Source organism: Macrotis lagotis, chromosome 1, assembly GCF_037893015.1.
Source record: "Macrotis lagotis isolate mMagLag1 chromosome 1, bilby.v1.9.chrom.fasta, whole genome shotgun sequence".
NCBI lineage: Eukaryota > Metazoa > Chordata > Mammalia > Peramelemorphia > Peramelidae > Macrotis > Macrotis lagotis.
In genome coordinates this window covers 358,815,764-358,842,050 of record NC_133658.1, presented here as the reverse complement: position 1 = coordinate 358,842,050, position 26,287 = coordinate 358,815,764, and the positions used below count along the sequence as shown (strand labels likewise).

The following is a 26,287-nucleotide window of genomic DNA, read 5'->3' as shown; positions in this document are numbered from 1 at the left end:
TCTTACAAATAAGGTAGGTCCTACAGATCACAGGATCAGAGACTGAGAACCAGTCTCATCCAACCCCCACTTTCTACAGAAGAGCAAACTGACCCTCAGAAAGTGTAGGTGATTTATCCAAGATCACATAGTCAGTAGCAGAGACAATATTCCTTTTCCTCTCAAGCTGGTATTATCCCCTTTTTAATAGATAAGGAGAAATCATAGCTTACAGAGCCTAGGTGACTAGTTTAATGATCTACAGGTCTTGCCAACTCTGAGTGAATTCACTGTGTCATAGAATCCATAGCCAGGGAATGCCATAGTACACAGAGAACTGGGCCTGAAGTTGAGAAGACCTGAGTTCAAATCCAGACTCAGATGCTTCCTAACTGTGAAACCCTGAGAAGATCATTTAATGTCTCTAGCCCTCAGTTTCCATCCTCTGTAAATGAAGGGGTCAGATTGGTGGCACTCTTAAGATCTATTCTTGCTCTAAATTTCTGATTCTATGACTCTCCGAGGTTTAAATCTGTAAACCTATCATTCAGAGTCAAGAAGCTATCTGGTATAGAGGGAAAATAAGATCCCCAAATTTTGCCCATGTTTCCACTCTCCATTGTAAAAATGTAGTCTTCTTAGGGCAGCTAGGTGGCACAGTGGATAGAGCACCAGCCTTGGTGTCAGAAGTACCTGAGTTCAAATCCAGTCTCAGATACTTAATGATTACCTAGCTGTGTGGCTTTGAGCAAGCCACTTAACCCCATTGCCTTGCAAAAAAAAATGTAGTCTTCTAGTATAAGAAGCATTTTCTGTCTTCAAGGGTAGTGGAGTGAGACCTGTCCCATCACTTTTCTAGGTGTTGTATTGGGGATTCCTGCTAAAGGGAAAAGTTTGAATCCTGGCTCTGCTGCTTATTAGGCATGAGGTTTAAGATAAAAACCACTGGCCCCCTCTGAACCTCAGTTTTGTCTTCCTTATAAGGTTAGACTAGGTCATCTCTGGTACCTTCAGTTCTAAATTCTTTGTTTCTATGAATGAATAGGAGATTGGTATGGCAAAGTGGATGGAGGACTGGCCTCCAAGTCAGGAGGACCCAGAGCTAGCACACACTAACTGGGGGACTCAGGGCTTTTCTCTTAACAGTGCCCCAGGCAGCTCTCTGCAACTAGATTTTGCTGATGGGTTGTTCCTTGAATCAATCAAAGGATTTTTCCATCTCAGGACCCAAAGAAAAACATGTTCATTGAGTGATGAGAAAAATGTACAGTATCTAGTACTTGGCAGACACTCAATAAATGTTTGTTGATTCGAATTAACTTACAGAAATCTGTTTTATCTAATGGGTATCATATTGTTTGCCAAAAGGAAGGAATGTAGAACTCAAAATTTTAAAAAACCCATGTCTAAATAAATAATGGATTTGAATTAACTTAAATACTGCTCAGTAAAGGTGCATCTGGTGGATGTCTCTAACTTTGACATAAGACTGGTATGACCATAACCCCCTTCCCCTGCCATGAGGCAAGAGGGCTCTTCTTGGTTTCAGACCAGCATCAGGGAAGCTGCCTTATTCTACCCCTAGGATGACCATTACTTCCCCAGGGAGCCTCCCCATTTAGTCTCTACTCAGTGGGGACTCAAGCAACCAGCTCTGTCTTCTCCCTGTTAATGAGAAGTTTGCTCCACAGCAGGCTTATTGAGAGTGAAAACTGTTAATAAATAAAACAAGGAGCCCTTCAACTCATGTTCACATTAATAGGGTTAATAGAAAGGCAGACCGTCTGTAAGACAGTGTTTGATTTCCCTCCTGCAGATTCTGTCTTCATGAAGCCAACATTGTGCAGTGTGAGATTAACTTCTTGTTCGAATAGAGTGTAGTGGAGCCCTCCCATTAGGACCTGCTCTCATATACTAACAGAATCAGAATAGGATGAGGCTGCGGCAGTCACTGCAGAGCCAGACAGAGCAGAGGGCTGAGGGCAAAGAGTTGTGGTCAGTTCTTTGGGGTCTGCACAGTCTGTAGGGTAGTCAAACTAAGGGAAGACCTGACAATGGTAATAATGCCAATAATGACAAATGCAACTAAAATTTATAAAATACTCAAAGTTTTTAAATACCTTTGAATCTTTAAACAAACCTATAAAATAGGGGTGGTCAGGTGTATTTAGAGAATCAGGTCTGGAGTCAGGATGACGACAAATATAGCCTCAAATACTTTGACTATATGATCCCAGGCAAGTCACTTATCCACTCTTTGCCTTAGTTTCCTCACCTATAAAACAGGAATAATAGCAGCATCTACTTCTCAAGGTTTCTGTAATGATAAAATGAGCTAATCATTGTAAAGTACTCAGCTATAATAAGCACTATATAAATGTTAGCCATTATTATTATTATTTTACAGATGAAAAAAATAAGAGAGATTAAGTCATTTGCCCAGAATTAGATAACTGATTAATTTAAGGGGTGAAATTGAACTTAAATTTTCTTGATATTGAGTCTCAACTGTAGAAGTAATGAGCCATGTCACTTCTGCCCAAGATTGTGACCTTTGCAAGGCAAATATCTGTCTTTGGTTTTGTGTGTGTGTGTGTGTGTGTGTGTGTGTGTGTGTGTGTGTGTGTGTGTGTCTTTGTCTTTGTGAGACTGTGAGTCCCATAGATGGCTAATGAGGAAGCTGATGGTATAAAAGTCTGCAGGGACACTTGGTCTTTGCCCCAACTCATGTTTTCTCCCAGCAGAACTGGAGGATTTGAGGATATTGTGTAAGTCACTAGAAGAGCATTTATTGCTGTTTTCAGTTGTGTCCAATTCTCCATGCCCCCAGTTGAGTTCTCTTGACAAAGCCACTAGAGTGGTCTGGCACTTCCTTTTCCAGTTCATTTTAGGAAACTGAGCCAACAGGGTTAAGTGATTTGCCCGGGGTCCCACAGCTTGGAAGTGTCGGAGACCAAATTTGAACTCAGATCTTCCTGACTTCAGGCCCAAAGCTCTATCTGTAGTGGAAAGAAGTGAGGTCTCCAAGAGAGATTGAGAGGCCTTGAATAGTGAATGAATTCACAAACTCCCTGGGATTTAAAACTGCTCAGGATTTATTATAGATGGTTACAAAGTATGGAGGTTAAAAACTTTACTCCTCCTAGTCAAAAAAAAAACAGCAAACACTTTGAGGACAGAAGTGAATAACAAAATGCTAGGTGAGGTTACTTGGGAGACAGAGACAGCCAGAGAGAAGAGAAAGAAAGAGAGACAACCAGGGAGAGCTGACTGGGCCAGGAGGGCAGTGGCTGGAAGGAGAGTTTTATAGTCTTGTCCATTCTCTAGGTATTGAGGGCAAAGGGAAATTCTTCCCCCCTTATGTGACTGAAACCAGGTAAAAAGGTTGGAAGTTGGGGGTGGGAATGAGGAGAGGGATACAGACTTTACATTTAACAATAGAACAATAGGATTCAATTTACATCTCAAGAGCAGATAACATTTTATAAAATTTAACAGTATAAAGTATTACAAAATCTGCTTCTAAACACAAATCTTCCCTGCATCATATCCATTTCATCATCTAGCTGCCTTAGAACAGAATAGGGAACATTTCTTTTCTTTTTCTTTTTGCAAGGCAGTGGGCTTAAGTGATTAGCCCAAGGTCACACAGCTAGGTAATTATTAAATATCTGAAGTTGGATTTGAACTCAGGTCCTCCTGACTTCAGGCCAGATGCTCTATCCACATAAGGGAACATTTCTATTTTTTCCAGTGGTAGTGAAACAGCCACAGCTTTTTCCCAGATATTTTTTAACACACCTGAAGTGGTTTCTAGTGGTGCAATTTATTGGCAGTAATGCCATAAACAAACTCATTCGTTCAGTTTCACTACATATCAGTGATTCAGAGCCATGCTCCATCTGATGGATCTTAGAACTCTTTTGCCTTCATCTGTAACTTTAAAATTTTACAGTTAACCAAAAATGTGTGTGGACAATGTCTGCTTCATTTAGTTAGTCAGGACTTCTATTAAATTGTATTTTCATTTTGAAAAAGAAAGACACCGCATACTTCTGGGACTATCACAAAGGTGACACACTTTGTGTGAGAGCAGAGGTCACTTAAGTTTCCCCATTCCCTCTCACTGATTACAGAGTTTTGTTTTGTTTGTTTTTTTAGGTTTTTTTGCAAGGCAAATGGGGTTAAGTGGCTTGCCCAAGGCCACACAGCTAGGTAATTATTAAGTGTCTGAGGTCAGATTTGAACCCAGGTACTCCTGACTCCAAGTCTGGTGCTTTATCCACTAGGCCACCTAGCTGCCCCAATTACAGAGTTTTTAGGATCTATTTGTTGCATCTGTGCTGTTTCCCAGGTCAAATAGTTATTTTTTTTTGCAAGGCAATGGGGTTAAGTGGCTCGCGCAAGGTCACACAGCTAGGTAATTATTAAGTGTCTGAGGTCAGATTTGAACCCAGGTACTCTTGACTCCAGGGCCGGTGCTTTATCCACTGCACTATCTAGCCGCCCCTAGCAGTTATTTTTCCTTCATGAGAACCTGAGGAAGAATTTGAGCTCAGTGAAAGTCATGGAATATGTGGATTACAACTGGTAGAATGAAGAATGAGTCACATCCTAATCTCTGGAAATTAGGATGTTAATCGGCTCCAAATGGCATGGGACCTCTAATATCTGAGTGACTCTCCACAACAAAGGACCGTGAGAAATAACTATTAATAATCAGTGATTTGGGAAGATTCAGATTACCCCACTTTTCATTTATCCTCATTTCAGGACATCAGTGTCTGAAGGTTGAACTAAGCTTCTCTATCCAGACTGCTGCACCCAGGTGGGGAAGTCACTGTGCTCTATTCAGGTTTGGGTAGGGATGAATTCTTTGAATAGATAACCCTAAATTGGGGGTAACTTAAGAAGTAAGTGATGGAACAGGCATCTAGGGGAGAAAAAGAATAAAGAAACAAAGAAACAAATTAATAATTAACTTTTAAAAGTAAATGACATAATCAAAGGTCAGTCAAGTTCAGTCCCTCATTGTCATATTCATTCTCTCTTTATTTGTGAACCAGTCAGAGTTTATTGCTTTCCTAGGGAACATCCCTCTTCCAATGGAAATATCAGCATGAACCAGTGGTCATGATTATCTTCAGTCCAAAACAGAGGCAGCCAAATGACCATCCTTTTTTTTAAAATGCTGACCTTATTAATAAAATGATGAAATTTCCCAGAAATTATGTCTCTTGAATCTTTTTAAACGCCACAGGAAAAAACTCACGAGAAGGCAGTTTTCTACAAAGCTATCTTCTCTCAGGTCCTCACTCTGCAAATCAAGAATTTGAGTTATACTAACATAGAAGTGGTAATGATTTGGACAGAACTTAGGTTGAACTTACACCAAAGAGTAAGCTATAAAGATTGCAAGTGGGCTGGTTTAACCTACATCTTTTTCTATAACCACTTAAATATGTATTGAAAAATAAGTGAACCATTGCTATACCAATTAAAAATTATCCACTTATTAAAGCAGGGTAGCTTTGAAAATGATGTGTAACAATTTATTACATACTTTTTTTCAAAAAAAGTAAATAGTGTGAAATGGAAATTCATGATTTTATAGTAAATTCTCTTTTAGGTTGTACTGTGTACATAGAAATGTTTTCCTCTTTTTGTTTTTGTAAATTTGAAAATAAATTTTTTAAAAAAAATTATCCACTTAATAAAGTAAGTTTAAGTAGTGCTGTAGTTGAATGAACTCAGATTGAGTTTGAGAATGATAAATTTAAAGTCAAAGTAGTAGAATGTCTGTCCCAGCTCTGCCATTTGCTACCAGTGTAACCTTGGGCAAGTCATTTAACTGCTGTGGCCTCCATTTCCTAAACTGTGAAAGGAGGGGGTTGTAGTAAATGATCTCAGAACTCTCAGCTATAAATCTGTTACTTTCTTGGTCTTAAAAAAAATCCAATAATCCTTTATTTATCTGACCAATATTTATCCAGTAGCTTAAGCTGTATAGAACAAGGTTAAGAACCAGAAATGAAGAAAGGGGGAAAAAAAGACCTTTGAGCATCATGGGGACAATCCCAGCCCCATTTTGCATACAATTCCAACAGGACTATAAATCTTAGAGTAATGTAGAAGTTGCTATTCTTTTGCTTTCCAACCCAAAGCATACCAGAAGTAGCAAATTGATGGGGGAAAGAGACAATTGCTAGAAGCAGGGACCCTAAAAACAAAGGAAGTAATAGCCTAATATGGAAGTAAATATGAAAAGTTCAAAAAGCTTATGAAAAGGAAAAAGGGAATAAGCGTGTATATAGACAGACCTCTACTTGCCATATACTATATGCTAAGTGCTTTAATTTGATCTTCACAACAACCCTGAGAGATAAATAGGTACTATTTATTATCCCTGGTTTACAGATAAAGAAACGGAGGCAAACAGAGGTAACCTGGGTCACATAGCTAGTGTCTGAGGCTGGATTTGAATTCAGATCTTTCTGACCCCAGACCCAGCATTTTGTCCACTGTATCAATGACTACTTCAAATAATAGAAAAAACAACAAAGCAAAAATGAAAGTCATGTATTGTTTTTATCTAAGTGGCTTTGCCACTCACTATCTGTATAACCTTGAGCAATTCATGAAGCATCTGGGTTTCATGGTGACTGAATTTTGTGTCAGGAAGACCTGAGTTCAAATTATGTCTCAGATACTAGGTGTGGCAAGGCATTTGACCTCTGTCTCTGTTTACTCTGATGGATGACCCTTTGACTCATCTTACAGGGAACCAGACCTCCACACCATGCCATTGCATTGTCACCTCATCCTCTTGTCCCTATTTTTCAGCTTCCTAGTATGTGTTGCCTTCTACCATTAGAATATAAGCTTCCTGAGGGCAGGGATATATTTGTGGTTATATTTGCAATCCCAGATCTTAGCACTCTGCCTAGCACATAATAAATACTTAGCAAGGGATTTATCTATTTATCTAAACAAATAGTTTTAGAGTACATGCTTCTGGAGAGCAGAGATGAATAAGTCCTGGCGCGGCACTCTTATGGAGCTCTGTCTAATTAGTATCAGGACTTGTGGCCTGGTGACCTACATTTTGGTTTTCACCCAGCCCCCCTCCCCAACCTCTCTAAAACCATCAGCCACCAGGTGTCTAGGGGCCCAAAAACTGTTTTGCCCTCAGCTTCCCAGCCTGTGGTTGAGCTGTAAGGTCAGTCAACTTGGCTTCAACCCAAGGAGAGAGGCTTAACTATGACTTTCCAAACACTTTAAAATAATCAACTGCTTCTAGCCTTCCATTCCCCAGAAATCCTCAAAGTGCCAGAGATCTGCAGGACTAACTGGGCTCTTACTGGTCCTTACTGGTGTGAGACCAACATGGTAAAACATCAGAAACTGAAGGGACCTTGAGAGTTATTATAAGCTTTTAAAGACAAGAGAAATGTGGCACAGTGGATAGAGCACTGGCCCTGGAGTCAGGAGGACCAGAGTTCAAATTTGACCTCAGACACTTAATAATTACCTAGCTGTGTGGCCTTGGGCAAGCCACTTAACCCCATTTGCCTTGCAAAAATCCTTAAAAAAAGCAAAAACTAAAACTAAAGACAAGAGTAACAGAGTGAATAGAGCATTAGACTTTGAATCAGGAAAACCTGGGTTTAGATCCTATCTCTAACACTTACTAGCTGTGTTTTGTCTCTGTATTGATAGGGGGAGCTTCCACACATGAGAGTTCCTCTGCTATAGAGTCCATCTTGTTCGACTTCTTTGTTTTCATGAAGAACCCAAGTCTCAGAAAATTGAAATTCATTGCCCTAAGGTCATACAACTAGCAAGTATTTGTAGCTAGATTCTGACTCTAAAGATACTGTTTTTCCCTTTGTGTCACTGGAAGTATAAATTCCTTAAACAAGCTGGCTATGTTGAGTTCTTCATCTCTGTATTCACAGGGCCAAGCACAGTACCTTGCTCATTTTGTACCCAAGTTGTGATTTCATTGGTATAGGGAAGCTTCTTCTGCCAATGAATATTGGCACCTATTCTGCCACTTTTAGCCCCAGAGAGTTCACTAGAACATTGAGAAGTTAAGTCATGATCACACAGCCAGGAGGCAGGAGGAGCAAAATTTGAACCCAGATACTCTGTTTTGGAGGATAAACACTACTATATCCCATTGCTTTGCATCTAATAAGTTATTAATAAAGGAATTGAATCCTTGTTGATTTTATTGATGGCATAGGAAAAGTTGACATCCCCAATCTTTCACATGTATCTCATTGTGATGAATCAAGTCTTTTATCCTGAGAGAAGAAACCTATTTCAGGCCTCTAACAGTCCTGAAGAAAAGATAGTGATGTAGACAAATCCTGCCACCCCAAGAAGCTTGACCTTGATTGAGGCAGTCATCACTTCTTTATATAGCAGGTTGCAAATGTCACTATTACTATAGGTTATTGGCTAACTGATAGACATAGTCCCAAACCAAGTTTTGAAGGGAGCTCCAGATACATGGAGATATCCTTGGGGATTGATTTCTGGGAGGGGACCCATAGTCAGCTACCATGTACATCCTTTGGTCCCTCTGCCAGACATATTGGGACTGAGAAATCTCCAAGTTGGCCCAGAGAAATATTTCTCAAGCTTTGTACAATAAATAAGCAATAAATCACTTCCACTAGGAAGCCAGATGGTATAGTAGATAAGAATGTTGGAGCTAGAATCAAAAAGATCTGAGTTCAAATATGTCCTCAGACACTTAGTAGGTGTATGACCCTGAGAAAGTTACTTAACTTCTATCTGCCTTAGTTTTCTTATCTGTAAGATGGGAGTGATGACAGCTTCTGTCCCCCAGGGTTGTTGTGAAGATAAAAGAAGATAACTATAAAGTGCTTAGCCTGTTGTTAAACAAATAGAGGTACCAGATAAAATGCTTATTCCCTTCCTTTCAATCAATAATATTTATTCATAGCTATTCTGTTCCAGGGTCCCTGCTAAGTAATAAGGGAGGGGAGGAGGAAGAAAGAGAGGGGAGGTAGGGAAGCAGTCTTTGCTATAAAAGACCTCACATTCTAATAGAAAAGAAAGCATATATGCAAAATCAACAGAAAGTACTCTAACAGGCAAGTAGCAACTTCCCTATTGCTATTAATCACAATCCCCTCATTTTCCACATCTGAAAAATGAGGGAATTGAACTAACTGGCCTCAGAATGGTTTCTCAACTTTAAATCTTTGTTTCTATTTCTGTCCATCAGAGGTCATTAGGAAGAGCATCCTGCAGAGGTAGGCTTTGAACTGAATCTATGACTAAAAGTCAGAGAAGAGAAGAGAGGTGTGCAGAACAGTAAGTGAAAAGACATGGAGTTGGAAGATGGACACGTGCAAAGAAACTAGTGGGCCAGCATGGCTTGATCACTGAGTTTATGATGGATATCCTAAAGAACTACAAAGACAGGAAGGGAGAAAGTTCTAAAGAACTTTAAGAGATAAACAGAGAGATGAGCTTTGTTTGTTCCTAGAAGTAATAGGGATCCATTGAAGTTTAATAAGTAGGAGACTGTTGTGGTCAGATCTTTGCTTAAGGAAAATCTCCTTGGCAGCTGAGAAGATAGATTGGGGAGGGGGCAGACGAGGCAGAAAGATAATTAGGAATCTATTGCAGTAGCCTAAGGAAGAGGTGAGGAGGGCCTAAAGAAAGCACCGTGTGAAGCACCACGTAAGCTTTTATTATTAGCCTGGGTAGCCTATATGACCTTTTCAGTCTGGCTTGTGGCTAGGGGCCAACAGTGTTGTTTGGAGCTGATCCAGAGCCAGCCTACTGAGGTGCAGAGATGACTATGTAAAGGTTGCTGATGACCACATTCCAACCTGGGCAGGAGGAGCAGAGGGGAGAGTTGCACTGAGATATAGGTATCAAGGAGGAAGTTGGCCCCAGCTGAGACCCTGAGGTCCCAGGGCAGATCTGAAAGACACCCCTCCACCTTCCTTTTGTCCTATCTGCTGAATTAAAAGTCAGTATTGTTTGCTATTATATAGTATAATTTACAAGCTCCTTAGCTAGTCATTTAAAGCCTATCAAGGTGTTGTGGTTTATCCTGTTTCCTTCTCGAAGATAAGATACCCCTCTGGTATCAGAGGGGTGATGCCGTGACATGCAAGTGAGTTGAATTTGAGTAAGAGAGTGCTGTGCAAAATCATAAACCTCATTTTCTCCTCTGGAGTCATCTGGGTTCAGTGGTCAGATATGCATCAGGACTACTGGAGATTGTTCTGGATACAATTGAAGAATTGGGGGTTTTTAAAGTTAGGTCTTTCCCAAGTCACAGTTTGACTGAGTCAATGCCCATTTAGTGATCATGAGTAGCTAAGGGAGAGATGAGGAAAAGAGGCCTAGAATCACTTCAATATATATATATACTGGGAGGCATGATCCTCAGGGTTTAGTTATTAAGGCAGGTAAAAAAGAAGTGAAGCAAAAAATAGCCCCTTTTGCAATTCAAAAAAAACCCAATTGTCTGGGAGGAGAAGACCCACAGGGTTTCTGGTTGCAACAGAAAGAATTGCTATGTATATTCACTGTAAGCTAATCAGGGATCAAACATTGATCAAATGGGCTTGATCTGAGACCTACTATTGGCCAGTCAAGGAAAGTCAAAGTGATGTGGGGCTTGTAAACTCCAAGAAATCTTACCAGGATAGCACCTGCAAGTAAGGGCCATTTCCAGTCATCCTGATCCATATCTGATCACTGGACCCAGATGGCCCTGGAGGAGAAAGTGAGGCTATTGATTGCATGACCCTTCCCACCCCCGTCATTTAAATCCAATTTACTTGCTTTTTATATCACCTCCCTCATGTCATAGTCTTCTTCAAGAATGAAGGACAAACTTTGTGAGTCAGAGGAGCTGACCTGACTCTGCTAGTTGGACTGTAGTTTCTCTTCTTCCTTCTTTTCTCTCTCTCTGTCTCTCTCTCTCTCTCTCTCCTCCCTCCCCCCTTTCTTTCTTCTTTTTTTACTTCTTTGTGCTCTGCCCCAAGATCAAGATGCTTACTCAATCGCTAAAGCAATTCAATTTGTTGAAAAGAATGCTGCATCTGCTGACAGAAGATCTGGGTTCAAATCCCTCTCAATCTAAATGAGTCTTATTTTCCTCATCTGCAAAATGAGGGAATTAGACTAGAAGCCTCAGAGTTCTTTCCCAGCTTGAAATGTATGCTTCTATGGTCCTGTTGCCTGGCAAATGTTCAAGGACAGCAGGATTGTCGGGGGCCAAAAATGTTGCTTCCCATTTGCCTCTTCCCAATAAATAACAGGGTTCCCTCTGAAGAAGAATGGTAATTTCTGATGGTCAGCTAAAAGTGTTGAACTTGCCTTTGCTTCTTCCATATGATGTATGTCTTATGAACCCATGGAAAAATACATTTAAAATTTTAAAACCCTGTTCTCCTATCTCAGATCCAGGAGATGGTCCATGCAGAAGCATCGTCCTATGATTCCACCAGACAGGTGTCCCTGCTCAATCGCCCCACGATGCTGGCCAGTCACATGAGCGCCCTTAGCCAGTCCCAGCTGATTTCACAGATGGGAATCAGGACTGGTATGAGCCATGGCTCTCCATCACCCCCAGGAAGTAAATCAGCTACACCATCTCCCTCCAGCTCCACTCAGGAAGAGGAGACAGAAGCACATTATAAGGTATGAGCAGTACCTTTTTTTGGAAAATACTTGGTAAGGGTCACAGTGATGAATCAGGACTTTGCCTTTTCCATGCCTTAGTCCATTTTACAAACTCCCTCTATCTGCTCCCTGACTCCCTGAAACAACCTTAAATTTATATTCTTATATGAGCATATATTGTCTCACCCTATAGAATATATCCTTGTATCCTCAGAGTCCTCTACACAATAAGAATTTTAATCTGATTGATTAATAGAAAGAGGATCAAGATCTTTTCCTGTTTCCTTAAAAAAAGAAGTAGGGGAGATAAAAGTGGAATGAGAGAGGGATGAGAGGATAGAGTGAAGGAGAGATGAAGGAATAGAAGAAGGGGAAAAAATAAACTTCCACAATAACTTTTTATATATTTAAAAGGAATAGCAAGTTGTACATAATATAACTATGTTTCATGAGCAATCATCTTTTTTTATTATACCATGCTATAAATTAAAAATAAAAGAACTTTTTTTAAAAAAGAAAGAAAAAGAAAGGGGAGGAGAGAGAGACAGAGACAGAGAGAGCATTTTCATCAGATAGTAGCAACAGTTTTGATGATGCTAAAAATTACAAGAAAGCCTAGGAAAGGCTTAGAACTCATCAAGAACTTAGAGGACAATCAACCCAATACAGAGAGCATTCAGTGCCTTTTCTGTGGATGTCTACACTGCCAAACATTCTCCAAACAATATATTTCAATCAAACAGTGACAGCTCAGTTTTGGAATTGCTCCTGTCACCTGCATTTCTGCCCCTACATGCAACCCCTGTTCCCATTTATTTTGTTTAAGTGAACACTGAACTAAGTGACTCTCCAGCACTCTAAAGTGAGGGAGCACCTCTTTAAAACACCCTAATGAGCCCACAAAGAGATTCAAATCCACCATTTTTAGATGTTGCATTATATATAGATGGGCTATACACACATACATACATATATATATATATATATATATATATGCATATGAGTCCTTGGTATGCATATATGTGCAAGTGTGCATATGGGCATGCATATGAATGAGTGAGTGGGTGATGAATGTGCATGCATTATCTATGATATAATATACACATATAATTTATAAATATACAAGTATATACTATATTATCTATTATATAATATGCCTATATGATCTATAAATACATTATTATATAATATATTAATTGTATATTATTATAATATACTAATTACCTATGAATATATGGTAAATATAATCATATATATTATATACACTTTTTTTAAAATGTGTTTTGAAAACATGATCTTTGGTCAGCTTCCACTGGACCTCAGTGAAATGTAGCACATGATACCTAGGCCAGGGTAACCCATGCTACATTTCACTGGGGGCCAGTGGAAACCACCTAATAGGGCACCAGAGGAAGTATGGCTTCCACAGGTTCTTCGGAGGAAGAGAAGGAGATTTTATACACACACACACACATATGTATATATGTACATATATACATATATACATGGGGAGGGACGGGGAGAGAGAGAGATAGAGAGAGAGATTGAGAGATTGAGATTTTGGTTGGGGAAGACAGCAGGCTTCAAACCAGCTATTACTCTGTCTAAAACCTTGTCCCTGGCTCATCCAACATTTTTCTGATCTTTCCTAAGCCAACTTCACCCCACAAGTCTGAGGAACTTCACTGATGTGAGGTTGCAGGCCTGAACAGGCCTCATTAAATAATGTATGGAAAGGTCAGAGGCTATAGGGCCAAAGAATCAGAACAGTTGACTAGGGCTTGGCGTTTGAAGCACAGCCCTGACAAATACTAATGATCATCAGAGGAACTTTTTTTTTTTGGTGTAAAATGAATCAAACAAGATTAAAACAGAAAGTAGATGTCCTCCCCCCACCCTCACCTCAGCTCCTTAACAGTGGAGTGAAACTGAGTTAGGCAGTGCTTCCCTTAATAGGGTACCCTTTCACCTCCAATGACTTTAATTCAAACACCAGTCTGGCAGACTTAAATTAAATACATTGGTTGGCTTCTCTGCACATTCACTAATGGGCAGCTGTCCATTTGAAAAATGCTACACTCCTGATGCTAAGCTTAATGACTAGGCAAGGACTAATGAACAGAAAATATTTGTACAGCTCCTGATTTGGTCAGCTAAAATATATACTAGAAAATGTGGTAGTACCACAGACCTGAGAACTGGAAGGAAACTCAAAAGATCACCTAGCAAGTGTGTGTACACAACTCACTCTCTCTCTCTCTCTCTCTCTCTCTCTCTCTCTCTCTCTCCCTCCACACAGATTGTAAGTGACAGTACCAGGACTAGGACCCAGGTTTCATGTCTCCTACTATAATGTTACCCCCACCCCATGCTCCACAGTCCTGAGAACTCTGCCCTCAGCATACACTGAAGAAGAACACTCTGCATCTTTACCTTGTCAGTGGACAGGCAACTGGTACAGTGGTTGGACTATGGGACAGTGAGCTAGTTATTTACCCTCTCTTTGCTCTAAACTGGTTACTGCCTAAGGAAGCAAGGCACTCAATGTGTATCCAGAATTGGATCTGATTTTTGTAGATCTTTTTTCCCCAAAGTAACTAAGGATCAAAATGTAATAGGATATCATGGGAAGATAGCAATAGGGTCTTGACATGTCAGCTACAATATCTTTCAGTTGAAGGCACCATGATCCTTTTCATCACTTGTGAACAAGTCCAGGGTCAGCTTTGACTCTTCATGTTCCCTTACCTCATTCCATTCCCCCACACACACATTTTCACTTAGTTTCCAAATTGTATCTGTTCTTTCTCCACAATATCATTTAATCCACCCTCTTCTCTCCACACACACAGATGCCATCCTGGTGCAGGTTCTCATTACCTCTCACCTGGACTATTGAAATAGCTTCCTAATTGTTCTTCCTGCCTAAGTGTCCCCTTTTTCTACTTCATCCTCCACTCAGCCAGCAAATTAATATTACCTAAAGCTCAAGTTTGAATTTAAAATGTCACTCCCTAAAATGGCTTAAAACCCTACCTAAAACGTCTGCCTAAAACCCTGACTAAAATGGCCAAAATACTGCAGTATTTCTGCCAAGAAAACCCCAAATAGCGTCAAGAAAGTCAGACAGAAGTGAAAAATAACAACAACAAAGATCCAGTAAACTAAGGACAATGGATTAAGCTTCATGCATGGTGTCAGGAAGACCTGAGTTCAAATATGACCTCAGATACTAACTATATAACCCTGGGTAAGTCCCTATTTGCCTCAGTTTCCTCATCTATAAAATGGAGAAGGACATTACAAACTATCTTTGCCTCTATCTTTGCCAAGAAAACCCCAAATAGTGTTTCAAAGAGTTAAATACAACTGAAACAATTGAATAACAAAATCTAGGAAACTCCAGTGGTTACCTGTTACCACCAGGTTCAAATATAAAATCTTTCATTTGACTTTTAAAGTCTTTCATGATTTATGCCTCCTCTCACTCTTTGTAGTGATCTTACACCCTCTCCTCTACATACTTTTTTTTAGGTTTTTTCAAGGCAAAATGAGGTTAAGTGGCTTGCCCAAGGCCACACAGCTAGGTAATTATTAAGTGTCTGAGGCCAGATTTGAACTCAGGTCCTCCTGACTCCAGGGCCAATGCTCTATCCACTGCACCACCTAGCCACCCCCTCTACATACTTTTTGATCCAGTGACACTGGCCTCCAGTTACTTGATCTTCCTTACAAAGGACACTTCATCTTCCAACTCCAGGCACTTTCACTGATTCTTTTCCATGCTTGTAATTCTTTTCTTCCTCTTCACCTCCTGGTTTCCCCACTTCCAAGTACCAAATAAAAATTTACCATTTAAAAAGAAGTTTCTCCAGATGCCCCTTAATTCTAGTGCCTTACTTCTGAAAATTACTTCCATTTATGCTATTTTTGTCATATTTGTCCTTAGTTGTCATTTTCTTGCTTTCTCACCCATTTAACTGTAAACTCCTTGAGAGAAGGGATAGAATTTGCCATTCTTCATATCTCCATCATTCAGCACAGTCTCTGGCTTACAGTAGGTGCTTAATTAATGTTTATTGACTGACTGATTACTTTTCTAGTTGTATTACACATTCCTACTCTTCACACATTCTAGGCAAATTGTCCTTCTTACAATTCCTCATATATATTCCTCAGCTATTTCCCATCTTCATGTCTTTGTATTAGGTCCCTCATGCCTGGAAAACACTCATCTTTTACCTTTCACCTTTTAGAATCCTTTGCTTCTTTCAAGTCTCATCTTAAGTATCATCTTCTACATGATACCTTTTCATATCCTCCTGTTGCTCATACCTTCCCAACCCAAATTATTTCACATCTATTATGTAATATCTATTATGTTATATATATATGTATATATATATATATATATAAAATATATTTACATATGCATTGTGGTCTCTCCCAATGTAACCTCCCAGAAGACTGGTTTACTTTTGTCTATCAGTAATGCCTAGCATATATTTTTTTATTGTTGTTCAGTCATTTTTCAATTGTATCTGACCCCATTTGGTGTTTTCTTGACAGAGATACTGGAGTAGTTTCCCATTTCCTTCTTCAGCTCATTTCACAAATGAGGAAACCAAGGTAAACAGTTAAGTGACTTGCTCAGAATCATATAGCTAAGTCAGTGTCTGAGAACCAGTGTGAATTGAGGATTTCCTGGACTGCCAATCTGATATTCTATCTACTCTACCAGCTAACTGTATTGATTAATTGATGCAGAGAAACTGGTCAACCTCCAGAGGTTTCCATGGAGTTATGTGCATACAAAGGACCATGTATCTAGAAACAGAAGGGATCTTAGACTCCATCTAGTTCAACATTTTCATTTAACAAATGAAACCCTGGTAGGTTAAGTGACTTGTCCAGGGTCACACAATAGGAAATGAATCTACTTTCTCTGACTTTGAAACCAATGTTCTTTCCACTGTGTCACGGTACCAGAAGATTTTTCTTAATAAACCCCTATGGGCAACTTGTGTCTTTACTTTGGGCTGCAGAATACCAAGGGATCTGTCAGACTGAAGACTTTGTTGGTTCCCCAGATGACATAGCAGGACCCTCTGAGCTGATTTCCAGATTTTCCAGAGAATTGAGTCTGTGGTTCCCCAAGATGGAGCAAGGTTGAGCCTGGGTTATTCCCAGTCATAATCTCTTTGACTACAGTATCTAACCCCATGTCTTGTTGTTTCCCAAACAGGTCACTGGAGAAAAGAGACCCTCCACTGACTTGGGCAAAAAACCCAAGAGCCAAAAGAAGAAGAAAAAGAAGGACCCCAATGAGCCCCAGAAACCTGTGTCAGCCTATGCCCTGTTTTTCAGGGACACACAAGCAGCAATCAAGGGTCAGAACCCCAATGCCACCTTTGGGGATGTGTCTAAGATTGTGGCTTCCATGTGGGACAGCCTGGGAGAAGAGCAGAAGCAGGTGAGTCATTTGTTCAAGGGAACTCTGAAGTCATTGAAGTGGCCAGTATGGAAAGGATGCTGGCAGTGGTGAATCCTCTCTCAAGAATGCAGCCCTGAGGGAATGGTGGGATACCAGGGCAGCCAGACTTAATGCCTAAGAAAAGCATGGTACATGGGCAACAAGCCTGGAGGGAAAGCATCCATCTCCCCTGAATGCTAACCTGGTCTTCCCCCATGCTCACCTGGTCATCCCCCAGGGATCCTAGCCCCTGGCTTCCCTAACACACCTGGAACCTCCCCACATTCTCTCACTCAGAGGTTGCGGTGAATTCTGTTATGTCAATGAGACAGCAAAGACACAATATCAGATTTTTGGCTTTATTCTAATTTCCCAAAAGAAGTCAAAGTACACACTCATAGAACTGCCTAGGATCATGGAGCATCTTTAATAAATAGTTCTTTTCCTCTGAGGGTTGAATGGTCAGAGATAGAGGAAAGAAGAGACTTCAGGTTAGGAATATTTCCCAGACTTCTGGAAGATTCCTAAGTCTTCATTACCATTGGCTCAAAGGCTAAAAAAAGGGAACAAAATTAGGCTGACCAGACTTTTACAGTTCATTACCCAGAGGGCATCCAGATGCTAAGAAGGTCACAGAAGCCACATACCCACAAGTGACAAAATCACCAAAATCACTAACTACCATTGTGCTTTGAAGGTCTTTGTTATCATCCTGGCATCCTAGGATGTTGCAAAACATCCTTAAAAGATAGTTTGTGGTTGTCATCCAGTCCCTGAAAGTACTATGAATAGAGTCCTGGCCTAGAAGATATAAAGAACATGGATTCAGATCCTGCCTCTGATACTTCAAGCTATGTGTCACTAGGCAAGTCGTTTAATCTCTCTGAGCCTCAGTTGAAAGGATTCAACTAAATTTTTTGAGGTCTCTTCCAGGTGAAAATATATGATCCCACCTCCATCATATTTGATTTACTCTTGATCTGAATCAATCAGTCAGATTTGTAACATTAAAAGTAAGAGTAAATATAAGAATTAATAGATATACTTTTATCATTAGAGAATGCAAATATTGCTAAAACCCCCAAAGACACAGAAGGATAAATATGTATTTGGACAACTGAAAAAATCATGTAAGATAGTGACTTTTCTAAGCATCATATCATTTTTATGATAAGCCATAATGGCCCATTCTGAAGCCATTACAGGCCTTAGTATAAATCTCTGTTCCAGCTTAGACAGAGTAGGGGGAGAAGAGGATGTCCTTTATGGGGCAACAGAATAGATGACAGACAGCATCTGTCTCTCCAGTCCTGCCTCCCCCCCAATTTGTCCAAGACAACCTGGCTTGACTATGAGATTTAACAAGACTAAATTACTGATCTTCAGTGAGTTAGTAAGTCAAACTCAAGGGCTAAGCCAAGAAAGAACCATTATATTCCATGCCCCCTTGATTCTGGGAGACCCTTACCATTCATAGTGATGATATGCTCCACTCTTGGTAGATAACAGATGTTAGAGGCAAGCCATATCAAGATTTAATCTACCACTCTTCAAATTCATCTGTACTGAAAGTACGCTCAATGTGTTAATAGAAGCTTAGAGTGGCTATAATCTATCAATCAATTAGTAAGTGTTTAATAAACACTCACTGGGTATTAGGCATTGGAGAGACAAAGGCAAGAGTGAAAGTTTTTTATCTCAAGGAGCTTATATTGGAAGAAATAATATGTATACAGATAATTATATAATATTGTTGAGTCCATTTGGCAAAGATACTGGAGTGGTTTGCCAATCCCTTCTCTAGCTCATTTTACAGATGGGGAAACTGTGGCAAAAAGGTAAACTCCCCCAGGGTCACATAGTAAGTATCTGAGTCAGCTTTGAACTCAGATCTTCCTGACTCCAGGCCCAAGTCTCTATTCATTGCACCACTTGGCTGCCCTTACAACAAATTATGTCCCCAAGCAACTTTTGAAAGCAAAAAGTGTATACTGGAATGGAAAGAGCACACTGATCTGGGAGTCAAGGAGCTGGGTCCCTATCACAGCCCCATCATTGACATTTGCTGAGACAAGGTAGGAAGAAGTTACCTCTCTTTAATTTCCTGTCTGTTCATCTACCCCTTGAGAGACCTGAAAGCTATTGAATTATGATGACCACACACTAATGATTATTTCCATTCACGAAGAGATGAACTGTTACCCCAAAAGAGAGTACCATAGTACTGTGACTGCAGCACTGTCACAATGGAATTTCACCAGTTGTAAGCCAGGCAACATGCCCCATATGACTCTAGTCTCACAGAAGCCCCATTTTCAGGCTTGGGCCTGAGTTGGCTCTAGCACAGTGAATTCTGGAGGCTGCCTGCCCACTGAAAGGCGATTGATGATTGTGCTGTAATTAACCCGATCACTTAACCATCCCACTTATCCCTTTTGCTATCTCTGCCTTTTTTGCTTAATCTTTAAATAGCCTATTTCTCTGTTTCTAACTGACTCAGTATATCACAGAAGCCTTCTCTGCCTATGTCCTGACCCAGTCTCCATTTGCACGTTTAAGATCACTTAACCATCCTACTTATCCCCTTTGCTATCTCTGCCTTTTTTGCTTAATCTTTAAATAGCCTATTTCTCTCTTTCTAATTGACTCAATTAGTAGGCTTCTCTACCAGTGTCCTGGCCATCTGCTGCATTCCCCCCCCCCCCATGCCTTGAGAAGCATACCTGGACCACTGTTTGTGAAGCTCCTTCAGGGTGGTTCTGCCATTTATTACTCAGAATATCTTGGAGCTAGAAGGGACCCTATAAATCCCCTTAATTAGGGACTCTTAACCTTCTTTGTGTCTTGTATCCCTTGAATAGACTAGTGAAGCCTTCAGACCCCTTCTCATAATAATCTTCCTAAATGGATAAGATAAAACATTATTTTTATTATAAATTTATTCATGTTTATCTTTTTATTAATGCAGTACAAATTTGTTATAGCAACATAAAAGTCCAAACAAATTTTAAAATAAGTTTTTGACCCCAGAAAGAACATGAGGTTCAGAATGGAAGGAATTTGATTAGGGTCACATAGTCGATCAATGACTGTCAGAATTAGAACAGCTAAGTCTTAGAATGTTACCTGAGGCCCCAAGAGAATGAGGGTCCTGCCCAGGGTCACAAAGCCAGTATGTCAGAGTTAGGGCCAGCTCCTAGGCTGGCACTCTATCTACCATCCATACTGCTTCCCTCATTTGTGAGATTGAAATGAGATGGAAATTAGAAAACACCCTGGTGCAATTAAAAACATATTATTTTCTTCTTTATTTCTCATTTAAAAAAATTTTTTTGAATGAGAGGGATAAAAAAACTATTAAGCCCCCACATATTTAAAATGCTTGACAGTTTTGTTTTGTTTTCATCCAAATCATCTTTCAGCCTCCTGTTCGAGGGGGTGGCCGACTGCCATTCCCGGAGGCAGCAAGAACTAATGCCATCCCACAGTCAGTTAGTTGGCAGAACTGAGAACACCATTCCAGGCAGATTATAGCATCTCCGAAAACCCCAAGAAGAGTCAAATACAGTCTCCAGGTGCTGACTGTATTTCTACCTACAAATGATTAATCCCCTCCATTTCCCCAGCCTTTTCTACTTTACCTCCAGAGACAAACCTTCCTTTGCAATCCAAACTGGGTGTTTGTCCCAGGATGGAGGACAGGGCAATTTTGCTGGTTTTCTCTTGATAATATGAGAGAGGAAAAAAATGTTGTTCCCTCCCCTTCCAGAGCTTCTCTGCCTTTTGCATGGGAACATGTGGAAAAGGAATTCCCATCTCTTCCCAGCCACAGGCTTTCAGGCTACGGAGCCATCCCCAAGGAGCCCAGAGGGCCTTAGCCATGAAGTCTCCAGGGAGGGAGTCTTCCACCCTCTAATCCCCCCCATCTTTCTCAGTGGGACCGCTTCACACTTTTCACATTTTCCTTCCCAATTCCTATACAGTTGAAACCTCATTCTCTCTCTGACACACTTGTTTCTAAATTCCTCATTTCCTGCCTGTTTGTATTGCTATCTGTTGCCTGGTGATTTGCTCGTGTTGTGGATGCTGGATTAGAGAGCAACCCGTCCTTGGATGCTGTTCAAGGACACCTGTTCACAGACCCCATAGTTTTGCCTCCCCTGGGCAAAGGCCATCATATCCCTAGGGTCATAACCACTCCCCAACTTGCCATTCTACCCCCTCCCTTTTGTCATAGCAGCAGGGTTATTTTAGAGATCACTGAAGAATTCAGTAATAATAATAATAACTTGTATTTCTAGAGAATTTTAAGGCTTATAAGGGGCTTTCCTAACAATACTCTGAGTCTCAGTGTTCTCATCTGAAGAATGGGAATAATAAGCACCTGCCTCATGGGGTTGTGAGAACTAAATGAGATCACAATATAAAGTGATTTATATACCTTCAAGTATGATGGAAATATAGTTTTTATTATTATCATTATAACCTCATAAGGCCTGTGACTTTAAGTAATAAAATTGGTATTTTACTGCTGAGGAATCTAAGGCTCAGAGAGAAGTTATTTGTCTCAGGACATGTAGCTAGTGAATGTCAGGAGCCCAAATGCATTCTGGCCTTGTGGCTCCAAATCACAATAGCCTGTGCATACCTGATGCAACATTTTCAGATTCTTTGAGTTTGTCCTGCTCTGGAGGAGGCACTCTGTTTTATGGAGGAGTTAAAATACTAAAAAAGCTCAATGACCAAATAAAAATCATGCTTTTGGTGCCCCATATATTAATTGATGGAATGTTCTCTGTTCAAAGAAGCTCTGGCTTGCAGACAGGTGAATGGACAAGGGTAGCTACCTTGAAAGATGCTGCTCTCTGAAGTCACAAATAACAATGTTCAATAGTTCAACCTGTTACTACAAAAGGCAGCCAGTCAACATATTTATTAAGTACCTATGCCATTCTAGGCATCAGGAAACAGGGGGAAACACACATTTATGTACCACCTGACTACCAGGTGGTAGGAACTATACAAAGCACCGAGCTTGCCAAGAAAGGGAAAAATAATTCCTACCCTCAGGGAGCTCACAGTCTAATGAGAGAAATAATATGCAAGCAACTATGTATAAACAAGCTACATGGAGCTTAGAGAGAAATTAGTGCTAGTATTAGAGAAAAATAGTACTGGTATTAAGGGACACTGGAAAAAACCTCCTGCAGAGAAGTTGTTTTAGCTGAAACTTAGCTGGAAGTACTGAAGAGTCAGAAGGTCTTTGAAAGATTATCTCAAGCTCATAGACACCAGGAGCAGCAGAGCCCAGATGTTGCCTAGCCTCCAGGAGGGACTTTGGTCATGTCCCCAAATGATCACTCACCCCTAGAGTACTTAACAGTTGACAGATGCTTTCCTCACATTGGACCCATGAGGTAGGTTCTGCCAAGAATGATGGTCACCAGTATGCAGTACTAGATATACAAATGGAAATACTTACAGGAGAAGCCCACAGTGGCAAGAGGGAAAGGAAGTGGCTTCCCCAACGTCACAAGGCTAATAAGAAGCAAATCTGAGACTGGAAGCCAGCCCTGTTGATTCTAAGACCTAAGTTTTTTCCCACCACTCACTCCTACCCCTGCTGGGACCTGCACTAAGAAGACAGTAAAGGGATTTGTCCTGGAAATAAACTGGGAGGCTAGACTAAACTACCTAACCAGCACTGACTACTGAACTCTTACTAGAACCTAACACTTAAAGTAGTAAAGTTGCCTGACACTGTAAGAAGACATTTTGTTTGTTTCAAAATTGATATAAAAGGGGGGATTTAGGTTTGCCCTTAGTTAAATTGACTTAGAACCCCATTACCCTGATAAATCAAAGCTAGACTCTCCTAGGATGAGCCAGAGGCAATAATAGGAATAAATAGGAAAGGATCATTGATCTTGAGCCAGAAGGGACCTCATAGGCCAACTAGTCCAATTCTCTCATTTCCTAAACTAGTTAATCAAGGTCTAAGTCATTTATTTGATTGACTTGTCCAAAGTCACACACATCCTAAATGTGGTGAGTTCTCTCTAGACTCACCCTCCCAGAGTTCCCTCAGGGTTCTAGAGTATCATTTCCTCAAGACCTCATGGACGAGCTCCTCATTTCCTCTGAACCAGCTAATATCAATTACATTTTACAGAGTTATATTCATCTTCAAAGACGTAACAAGAAAAATACAAATAATCTGCTCCTATCCCCAATACTTCAGGATACTTTTTCCTCACTAACCTTGGTCATTGTGGAGAGCAGGTTCAAACTTGACTCAGTTTCTATGGAACATTGTTCCCACCAAATTCATGTCCAAATTTGGTATGCAAAGGTCAAATCTCAGCCACCACAAGACTGGATCTAAATGTCCCTCCTAAAAGTCATGCCTTGCTCCTCTGGGCACTGATGCTGAACTTGCTGCAAAACCAGATACTGGGACATGTGGATGCCCTTCTTCCTTGGCCTAAAATGAAAGAACAAATACCAAGGCAGGCAAAGAATCCAGATTCAGTATCAGAAGTGGGATTTGAACTCAGAGCTAGTGCTCATTCCATTGGACCACAGAACCTTTCCATTGACCTGCCCCTGGCTTATAAGGTTTCTTCAAGTTTTAGAAATTTGATTTTTATGATCTCCAAGGACCTTTCTAGTTCTGATGGTCTTTGATTTTCTCCATTGATGAAACCATTTCAACCAGTTTTTTCCCCTCAGTTAATTGTCACAAATTCCATTTGGAAAGTTGAATGTTGTAATGAAATTTTGAAATTATTTTGAAATTTGAAACTTGAAAATTATAAATGGAATGCCCAGTTCCCAAGACCCATTTGCAGAAGAATATAAGCAAATTGGAGACCCCAGTGGTGACAGGGACTTGGGGTCATGAGATGGAAGAATCAGATGAAAGAATTAGAGATATTCAACTTCAAGAAGAAAAGTTTTAAGGGTAACAAAGTCACTAAATACAGAGTCATGGGGTCTGTGTTCAATTTCTAGCCCAATTTGTTCAGTCATGTACAGCTCTTGACTGCATTTGGGGTTTTCTTGGCAGAGATACTACCATTTCTTTCTCCAGCTCATATTAGAGATGAGAAAACTGAGGCAAATGGGGTCTTTGACTTGCCCAGGGTCACATAGCTGGGAAGTATCTGAGACTGAATTTGAACTCAGGTCTTCTAACTTCAGATACAGATCCTGATCCATCTGCAATAAAAACTCAATAAATACTTGTTGCTGACTGACTTGCTTCCCACTGACTTCCACCAAGTTTATTCCACTTCTTTGGGACTCAGTTGCCGCTCTATAAAATGAATGATTAGACTAGATAATCATTGATGTTCCTTCTAATTTTGGCATGATTCTCTGAAAGAGTCACTGGATTTGAAGACAATGGTACCTAGGTTTGAATCTCACCATTTCCCCTTAGTACTTGGGTAACCTGAGCTGAGTTATTCGTCCCCTTAGACCTCTTTTCCTTTTCCTGTAAAATGAGAGAGAAGGGTTAGATGGTCCCATCATCAAATTAACTGAAGGAAGTGTTGTTGTTCAGTCATGTCCAACTCTTTTTGACCCCATTTGAGATTTTCTTGGCAGAGATATTAGAACTATTTGTCATTTCCTTCTCCAGCTCATTTAACAGATGAGGAAACTGAGGCAAACAGGATTAAGTGACTTGACCAGGGTCTGTCTGAAGCTTAATTTTAAACTTCTGTCCCCCAGTGCTCTATCCACTGCATCATCTAGCTAAAGGGAATGGCTTTTCTAGAATAGGAATGGATGTAAGACATTATATGGAATTCCAGAGAGGAGATTTGGGCTTACAATAAAATAGTTTTGTCAAAACCAGATGTACCCTGTGGCAACATGAGCTTCTTTGTAGGGGTAGTGAGTTTCCCATTACTGGAAGTGTTAAAACAGGAACTGTATGACCCTCTGTCAGAGAAGCTGAAGAAATAGGAAGTCAGACAAGAAATCTCTCAGGGCCTTTCTCGTACTGCACACTCTAATTGAAGCAGAACATCTCTTCTGGGTGGTATCCTTTTATCCCCTCGCTGACCCAGGAAGCAAAGCATCCTTTGAAAAAGAAATTAAGACAGACTATTAAAGTCAGAAAAAACAGCAACTTTGGGAGGCAGAGGGGAAAGAGAGCCGGCGGTGAGGTGTACCAGAGGGCAGGTTCTCTGGGTTCTGTCAGCAAGGTTTAGGGTAATTGTCTTCTCTAATTAGCTGGTTATCAAACATGAACATTTCATTACAGTGTAATGTCTCTGCTATTTTGCTGAGACAGGAGGTGTCAGAATTATGACTCTAACACATGCTTCTTAGCACTCAGATATCTATCTTTATTCACAATCCCTCACCATGCTAGCAGCTCCCCCACTCCACATCATGGTTAATGACACCAACTGCTTACAAATAAGGAGAGGAAATCAGCAGTCATGCATGGCAGGTTTCTTTTTATGGAAGTACACACTTGTACACTCAGAGATAGATATGCACACATGATTATATGGATACATACGAATGTATGCCCAAACACACTCACATGAACATATGGGGTCATAGATTTAGAGCAGGAATATACCTTAGAGGCCATGAAATCATCTAACTTTAATCTCTAAGCCTGAAAGTTACAGATGAATCTCTGATCCCTATGATGGATATTCTCCCACACTGATTAAAATCTCAGATTCCTCACAAAAAAATAATTTTTGATACACACACACATAAATAAATAAATGCATATTCCCCTCACTAACATAGGGAAAGAGCATTGACTTTAAGATCATGGGACCTGAATTAAAATCTTGGTTCTCTTACTTAATACTTAATCTTGGGTAAATCACTTAATTTCTGATCTCAGTTTCCTCATCTGTAAAATAAGAAGGTTGGACAAGACAGCCTCCAAGATACTTCTGACTCTGAATCTATGATCATATTCTCCTGGGGTGGGTATGTATGTGTGTATTTCACAGGCATCTGAACAGACCTAAATAGAAAATGTTTTGTCTTTAAGTCCTTTTAATACTTTGGAAATTGGAATTCCTAAGAGATAGTGTGATTTATTTGGAAAGAAAACTGTTCTGTCAATATTTGAACAAAAACTTGGAAAGAGCCTGGGTATAGCTGTCA

The 26,287-nt window shown here is 40.2% G+C and overlaps 1 protein-coding gene across 1 annotated transcript in view; it reads left to right on the top strand.

Moving 5' to 3' along the window:
• TOX2 (TOX high mobility group box family member 2) overlaps window positions 1–26,287 on the top strand; it is a 306,239-nt gene that overhangs the window by 257,958 nt on the left and 21,994 nt on the right. The window contains exons 4-5 of the mRNA XM_074212169.1: window positions 11,443–11,682; window positions 16,910–17,137. Coding sequence (XP_074068270.1) covers window positions 11,443–11,682; window positions 16,910–17,137 — 468 coding nt within the window. The remainder of the gene's footprint in view (window positions 1–11,442; window positions 11,683–16,909; window positions 17,138–26,287) is intronic.